The 9,004-nt window shown below is 34.3% G+C and overlaps 1 protein-coding gene across 1 annotated transcript; it reads right to left on the bottom strand.

The window, feature by feature from the left end:
- Window positions 1-233: 233 nt before the first annotated feature.
- On the bottom strand, window positions 234-7,891 carry LOC132760180 (interferon-induced very large GTPase 1-like; the record flags this gene model as incomplete). Its single annotated transcript, XM_060752093.1, has 3 exons — window positions 234-5,206; window positions 6,983-7,126; window positions 7,664-7,891. Coding segments are annotated over 3 exons (5,345 nt in total), but the record flags the coding sequence as incomplete, so codon positions are not given.
- Between the last annotated feature and the right edge of the window lie 1,113 nt (window positions 7,892-9,004).

Genomic DNA, 9,004 nt, shown 5'->3' with positions numbered 1-9,004 from the left:
AACTACTTTTAGGTTATTATAATGAGATAAAATGAAGATAAATATTTACTTTCCCTTCAAATTGTATATTACTTTTTTAAAGTCATTCCACCCGATAATATTAACTTTATAAAGAAGGAACATGCGTTGAAAAGTGGGCAATCAGAATAATAATCATAACATAAATATTACAATTTACTATTATAATAGGCTACTATACTTTTATTCAACTGTTCTACATTCGCTGGTTACTTCTATATTTGACGATTTTCAAGTTTTCTCAGACTTTCAATCGCATCTTTATCTGAAATATTCTGCCAAGACGCAGGGATATCGGAAATTTCTATGTCAGTGTCCTTTGTAATGTCCTTTGCAAACCTACTTAAATAAAGCATCCAAAACTTACAAACGGCATCCATATCTGTATTTGGTTCTATGTCCCAATTTTTGATGAACTGCTTATAATCACGGTATTTGTGGTTTTCAAGTGGACAATTCTTTTTCTCAGTGCCCAATTTACAAGCGTAGTCAAACACACAACATGCATGAGTTAAATCTGTTGAAGAAACTGCAAAGTTGCATGTACTAATACTAAGTTGTTTTGAACTTGACAAATGAACCCCTTTACATCCTTTTGGTTTATGCTGTATACAAACGTGAGGTATTTTGTCGGCATCGTGAATATCTCTAGCACATGGTTCACCGCAAAATGGACACTCTTCTGGACACCCCCAAGTATCCTTTATTACTTCTGTTATGGGATCTAGTTTTTCTGATATATTCCAAGTTACTGTTGTACTATCAATCTTCTGAAAATGTTTTTTAAGTTCCTTTTCAGATTCTTCTAGCTTTCTAATTATAAGCTCTTTGAGATTCTCGAAGTCAACTTTCTGTCGTAGAAGGTTCTTTAAAAGATTAAACTGAGAAGCAGATATTGTGCATTTTTTTAATTTGGACGATAATGTGTCAATCCAGTCATCCGATGCAGAACTAATCTCCACACTTTCACAATCAGATAGAGATCTTTTAGAAAATATTTCAGCAGTTGTAATGACTGACTCCTTCACGTCTTCAAAATATTCCACAATGTAGCTGTGAGCCGTATAGTAATACTTTTGTGAAGGCTTACAAAACAGAAACTTGTTACACCGTGTTGTGATCCACTGTGCAGCAAATAATTTTGGGTTATGATTATATTTGGAGAATAATGTATAATCATTCATTGTTAGTAAATCAGATAATAAGTTTGAAATCAAATGAAATTTCATTGAACCGATATGCGAACATAATGCAGTTTTGATATTCATCGTAAGTAATTGTATAACAGTCTTTTGAACTGAAGATTTGACTGAGTTACTGAACTCAGATGCAGCAGTTTCGTCAACTTTACGTTCATGAAGGAAGGACATAAAAATATTTTTCATTTTTTGTTTGTACTGCTGGCGACGTGCTTCTGGACCATTATGTTTATCATAATTTACATTATGCTTTTCGAACAAATTTCGGGCACATTCAGCAATCTGTATGAATATTTTTATTTCAAGTTCTATGTCATATGAGAATTCCTTAGTGACGCACTTTTCGAAACCTTTATAATACTTTTCTACTTCCTCAAAGAAATATTTTACACCAGAACCAGTTATTTTTACATTGCTTTTTAGTTGCCGCAAAATGATGATATCAACCATTTCGAAAAGATCCTCGATGTTATTTTTAATGAATTCTAATTTGTTTTTCTTGTTACGACGCATTCTAAAATGATCCCATACTGCATGTTCTGTTTCCTTTCTGTGTAAATATTTTTTTGTTATGCATAATTGTTCAAAAGAACCCTGTAACTTATCTGTTACAGTATTCTCATCGCGAGAATCTAGGCTTTTTTTCAACGATGGCTTATCTTTGTCAAAATGATTGTTTAAGTAAATGTGTATTACCTTTTTGATATCAATTGATGTAGATTCAATAAAGCTACGAATAAGTGATTGAGGAGCAATATCTGTCCAGATTTTTTCAAATTTTGAGTTTATTATTTCGTCTGAAAAGTTTCCTTTTAACTCCTTGGCCAGATTCCATGATCTTTTGATAAGATCATCTTCATTTGTTTTGTCCATTGTTGTCAAAATCTCTACAGCTCTATCATCATGAAACGTAGAAATTTCAAGTTTTATATTGCTTTTTAGGTCTAAGCAAGTAGCGAAAATGCGGGTCATTGTCATACCTTTCCAATGGACTTGTTGTTCAGAATAACTACTTTTTCTCAAAAATGCATCCATGTCTAGCTTCCATTCCTCTTCTTCATTGTCTATCGCTTTGTCGGTATTAGATTTAGCTTGGTCAAAGTCATAGTCTAATTGCTTGATATCAATAGATTTGGAAAACGTTTGTTTAGCAGATATACAACATTTTTCATATATTTGGCTTTCGATTATGAAGTGTTTCTTTTTGAAATATTCGTTTAAATGTATGTAAGCTTTGATTTCTATATTGTTTCGAAATGAGAAGACAAAATCTTCGGTAAGAACACCTGTCCATAAATCTTTCATATGGATTACCAAATCTTTCAACGTTTTGTACGACTTATTTTCTTTAGCAAAAGCCCCCTTAAACATCATGTTCTTTACATGATTAACATGCTGACTATATTCACTGTTAACAAAAGTCATAGGACTAATACCCTGCCAAAGTGATGGCATATAAAATACTTGTGAATCCATATCAAATTCTATAATTTCATTAAATTCACTGATGTTAGACACATTTTCCAATTGAGCAGCGTCTTTAGTTGCATCATTTAGTTTTTGCACTAATTTTCGTAACCCAGGCTTAGTTTTATGTGCAGTTAATATTCCACTTACATTCTGGTGTACAAAATAACACGACTTCCGAATATCCAGGGACTTATTAGCTTTTTGCAATCGTATAAATGCATGAACAGTGACATTAAGAATATCGTTTATTTCACAAACGTTTTCCCCCATGACATTAATAATAGTTACATCACCAAGTCCAGTAACAAATGTTGCCAATTCATTGTCATGAATTAAGTTATAATCATAAAGTTCTGTAGCTCTCAATCCTTCTGTATCGACAACTAAAACGTATCTAATGTTACATCGTTTGGTATTTCTTTGGGATATAGGAATTAATTGCAAATTCAGGCCCTTTGTACATCGCCCAGATGAAGCAGCAAAATGCGACCCAAACATCGTATTCAACAATGTCGATTTTCCAGAACTCTGAAGTCCTAGAACCGAAAGTGTCAGAACACTTTTATGATCAATTTTAAGTGAAAGGGACTCCAATATTTCTGCTACCCAATGAGTAGGCAAAAAGAAATTGTCACCATCTACAAGTTCAAATGTGTATCCAATATATAACAATTCAGCTGCAATAGCTTTCATTTTTTCAACGGGGGGGAGGCAAGAATCTTTTTTTAAGATCAAAAGCACATCATAAATATGATTTATTTCGCGGAAAAGATGCTCAGTACTAAAGGAAGATTTTTCTATTTCATCTTCTGCTGCCTTCTGTAAGAGGTCGACTTTTTGTTTAACAATAATGGCCGATAAAGCTCTTGATTGTAATCTGTCGATGTCTAAGTTGCATTGTGATTGTATTTCGTGGACTGTTGACATCTTTATATTTGCCAGCATGATATTTAACCACCCAAGAAAAAACTGGAGGGAAAGATCACGTGTATGAGTCTCGCAAAGATGAAATGCAAATTTCCTTACTGTAGATGTCACATTATCCAAGCAGCTTTGCCTCCATGAAAGTAGTTGTTCATCAATATCCTTAATTTCAGTTTCATATTGTAAACGTTGTTGCTGCTTTATCAAAGGTGCTATACGATTTGATATAGTTGTTTGAACTGGGGTAATAGTTGTCTTCCATGGCTTGCCTGTATCTTTCATTTCTTCAATGATACTCTCTGCACGTTTTTTCCCGACTTTGCACGAACCGCTGTTTTCATCCAAATCAATATTTTGAGGACAAGATGTAATGCGGGTATTCAATGACACTGTGTCAATTTTCATGAGAAGATTTTGCAATTTCCGCTGTAAGATGCCTGTCATTTCAAAAGGATTTAGTTTTCTTTCACCTTTGTAAGTAGAAATGAATTCACAGATATTTCCCTGCGATTGTATTTTTGATCGGAATGTGTTAATAATCGGTTCGTTTCTTCTTATCATAGGATTATCAATGATAATTATCATCGATGAAAATTTTGACACATAGTCATCTGTACGCCACTTAGATGTTTCATGTAAAGATTCAATATCTAACAGTACAACTAAGATGTCAGTCAATTTAGACACAAAATCTAATGCTTCTTTCTGAAACAGGTGTAAGCTGCCTCTACAGTTTAAAAATGTGACAGGATTGTTAAACCTATCCATTGAGTTACCTTCTACTGGAAGCCAAAATATTTCAACGAGCCCTTCACTATATTTATGGATGGTCATTTGTGGTGCGCAATTTTTATCAAAGAATGTCTTGCAATTATTTTCTGATAATAGCCAGTTTAGCATTTCTGATTTAGAATTATCTGATTTTCCGATACGCGCAAATGTTATAAGATTTGTTTGGTGCTCGTAAACGCCCTCTTCAACGCTTAAATTTCTTTTTGCTTCATTATTTACATACCTATTTTGGATAAAAAGACATCTTAAAGGCCAAATTGAGACAACCGATCTACTAATCAGTGATGAGAAGTCATGAAGTACATGTATAAAAGGGACTGCGAGTTTACAAGAATAACACTTTTGAAACAAAAGTTGCTTTAACATTGGATCACAACATTTGTAAACCGTAATGAAAAGATCAAGTGGGTTTATCTCAGTATCTTTATAACTTTCTGTAAATAACCAATCGCTTTTTAATTGCTCTAATTGCTCTTGACTTCCTGATCTTTCTTTAATTAATGATGCTACCCGATCCCTTGCTTTACAGTCAACCCCAAGAAGACTTCTTAAAAGTATCCATGGAAGTTCGGTCATTTCTATTTTTGTCTGGTCTTGATCAAACATTGATCCATTTTCAATATCGATTGTCATAACACAGGAAATGCCGATCTTGTTAGGGTAGTAATCCATGAGTCCTAAGGTTTCAATGAACTGTGCGTATGGAAAAAGTCTATCTTCATCGTGCCCGGTGTCCATATCTAAATGTGAATGCAAATTTAATTCAATTATTATGGTCTGGTACACAATTAACAGAACATCATCTGTAAATGTTAAAAGACAAACACTGTAAATGTTAAAAGACAAACAGGGGGGGGGGGATATGGAACGCTTCATTCTGAGCGTGTTTATGTAAAACACTTCTGGTTGATATATATTATAAACTTAATGATCGGTAATGATTAGTAAATATTACACGTGCGCTGCATCAGCCAAATATTAGCAAAAAATAGATAAATACAGAAACCCTAAAGAAAGCCCAACACGGCAAAATTGAAAATGTTGCAGGCTCGGTTTGATTGAGCCTGTTCATGGACGGTACTGGAAAGTGCAAGTTACCGTCCACGCCCCCTAGCACCGGCTTAAGCAGAATTCAACATTTAAACATGAAATAGTAAAATTTTGAATTTAGAAACATCCGCAGGTGTGTTCATACGGCGGTTATCATGGAACCTGCAATGTGACACTTCCGTGCCATTCCATGAAAAGCGGCGTATGGTCCCCAAGTAATAAAAAGCGTGTGCCCTAAACGAGAAAACAATGGACGGAACTAAATAAAATGGAATTTTGAAAGGGGATCAGAGGTTATGAAGCCTGCGTATCACAGATAAGACGTCAAAAGACAAATTTAAAAAGCAGGCAACATATCCTAAGGGTGATTCAACATTATTCAAGTAGGAATATTGGAACCGCCCAACTAGAAAATGCCGAAATGTTGAAACTAAAAATACCACAAGCACAACAATAATGTCGTGCTGAACGATCTTCAAGGATCGAAAATATAACATCATTGATTAAATGTACGGGGAGACTTTTTACAGCCGCCACACGGCACAAATGACACGGATGTGATCATAAAATAGATAAATACGGAAACCCTAAAGAAAGCCCAACACGGCAAAATTGAAAATGTTGCAGGCTCGGTTTGATTGAGCCTGTTCATGGACGGTACTGGAAAGTGCAAGTTACCGTCCACGCCCCCTAGCACCGGCTTAAGCAGAATTCAACATTTAAACATGAAATAGTAAAATTTTGAATTTAGAAACATCCGCAGGTGTGTTCATACGGCGGTTATCATGGAACCTTCAATGTGACACTTCCGTGCCATTCCATGAAAAGCGGCGTATGGTCCCCAAGTAATAAAAAGCGTGTGCCCTAAACGAGAAAACAATGGACGGAACTAAATAAAATGGAATTTTGAAAGGGGATCAGAGGTTATGAAGCCTCCGTATCACAGATAAGACGTCAAAAGACAAATTTAAAAAGGAGGCAACATATCCTAAGGGTGATTCAACATTATTCAAGTAGGAATATTGGAACCACCCAACTAGAAAATGCCGAAATGTTGAAACTAAAAATACCACAAGCACAACAATAATGTCGTGCTGAAAGGCTTCTTTGCGCCTTTCCAAGATATTATTGTAAAGAAGAGCTGAATAAGCTATGCATTTCAAAAGAGTATTTTAACGTTGATTGAAAAAAACAAATGGAGAAAAACAGAATCATTAAGTTAAGCCAAACACGACGCAACTGAATATATTACAGGCTTGGTTTGATTGAGTTTTCATTGCAGACAAACATATTTCCTTTTCTAAATATATCCGTCTGTGAAGGTTCTTTTGTGATACTGTCTTAAGCATGCTCTGATTGCTTCCAGAACGACATATCGTACAATAGGAATGAGAAAACAAATTGACCCCATTTAACATATAAACGCTTTGTTATACAACTGGATGAAATTTTAATTTAGTAATTATATTCTTGTTTAGCTATTATATATGTTTTGATTATCATTATAAAAGCAAAATTCAAAAGCTCACCCTTATTGTCTACATCTGAATCTATACAATCTACATCCGTGAATTTGTCGTCATCTTGAGTTTTCCTTTCTGGACTGTGGAAAACTGCTGTAAATGTAACCTCATCTACAATCAATTCACCTTTAAGAACGACCTCATTTGCAACTGAAAAATGAATAATAAGTGTTTATCACACACCCGTGCAGATTTTGCGACTCCGTAAATATGGTATTGCACGGCCGTGCATATATTTTGACGTGACGTCATTAGCGTTATACAAACATAGTGTAAAGACGCGCTAAATGTTAGCGTTATACTATAGGCGCGTCAATGAAAAATGACTCTTATTTCACTTTAAATGGTCTTTATTTTGGGTATGTGATAAATAGAATATTAAATTCGTGTAAGTTCATTACTGAATTTATTGCACTCGTTGAATAAAATAATATTATGCTCGCCAGAGGCTCACATAATATAATTTTATTCAACTCGTGCAATAAATTCAGTATTGAACTTACACTCATTCAATATCCTCTATTTATTACCCAAATTATAGAATTATCAGGACAAGTATGACAATATTTGTAAGATTTGAATATTGTCTTTACAATATATCACATTATATGATATGCATTTATAAACAACTTATTAAAATCTGGAAATGGGGAAATGTCACTTGTAGTATGGACAAAAAAATCAAACCTTTCTCATCTTTGAATGTAACAAACATGGTACCACTTTCTTGTGATGAGAATGTAATGCATAAGACTTCACCATATGATTTTTCCAAACATTTAGATGGTTCGTCTATCGAAGTCCAAGTCAGAGGTGATCCTTTTAGCTCGACAGTATACGGGGTATGGTACGGCTCTATATCGACGATTTTCTTCTTTATGTTAATCGGCCTCTTCTTCAGTACCCTTTCAACAGCTGAGATAGAAATATATTTAAGATATAAAAGTCTGAAAAATAATACGGACTAAGACCTCTCTACCTAAAGATGGGTACAAAATGCAAAATTATAAAAGCAATGCTGCGGAAGGAAGAGTGACATCCAAAGAACGCAGTCCCAACAAAATTCACCAACACAGAATCCCCGACATATAATTGAGTCATTAATAATTGTGTATCTTAAACATTATAAGAAAGACACTGCGGATGATCACGTGACCCAAATCGTACAATGGGCTCCTAAAATGGCGGCTTAAACGCTCGGTAAAAGCAGTGAAATTGAGGTAAGCATACAGTTAACGTTGATTTTTATGTAAAACTAGGCCGCACGGAACCCCTGTATAAAAACCACGTATTGTTCTGTTATTGGTTACTTTGTTGCTCTCTCTGTTTAGGCCTGAAAGTCGAAAAAGTTGTATCGGGTGATGAGTACAATTGCCGAAAAGGTACTAAAATGCGATGTTTTCAGTAAAATAAACGCATTTTGAGCAAAATTAGCAATGACATCTTTTGCACAATTGCAAGTTTGTCCGTCATAAACAATTTCCATCCTTTGTTAAGTTGCATAACGAAGCTTTACATCTTTTAAAAAACTAGTACAATGGTCGAACTGAATTGAATGAGTACAATGGCCGAACGATTTTATTGCCTGTCCTATTTCGTCATTTTTTTCCATTGAATTATGCTTGTTTCTCGCTTCCTGTCTTTGAAATCATTCAAATATATTTGAAAGTGAAAGGTAGGAAGAAATATTTAATTAAATAAATTCCGTTTGCTCGCTATACATTCTCATCTTAATAGTATTCTGTTTCTATAATACACCTGTACATCTGCATAAAAGTATTTATCACATAATACGCGGCGCAGGGGTGTAATAAAGCCATTTAATAAAAACGATATAACACTAGTGTATTAACACTTTGACGTGACGTCATTTGCGCTATATATAAACATAGCGTTAAAGCGCGCTAATGTTAGCCTTACACTATTGGTGCGTCATTGAAAAATTACTCATTTTAACAGTTTACTGTTCTTATTTTATATATGTGATAAATAGAATATTATATTCGTGTTGATTCAATTCTAAATTTA

Source organism: Ruditapes philippinarum, unplaced genomic scaffold (genome assembly GCF_026571515.1).
Source record: "Ruditapes philippinarum isolate M1 unplaced genomic scaffold, ASM2657151v2 ctg1790_1_1_1_1, whole genome shotgun sequence".
In the NCBI taxonomy this organism is placed as follows: Eukaryota; Metazoa; Mollusca; class Bivalvia; order Venerida; family Veneridae; genus Ruditapes; species Ruditapes philippinarum.
This window is presented reverse-complemented; position numbering and strand designations above follow the sequence as displayed.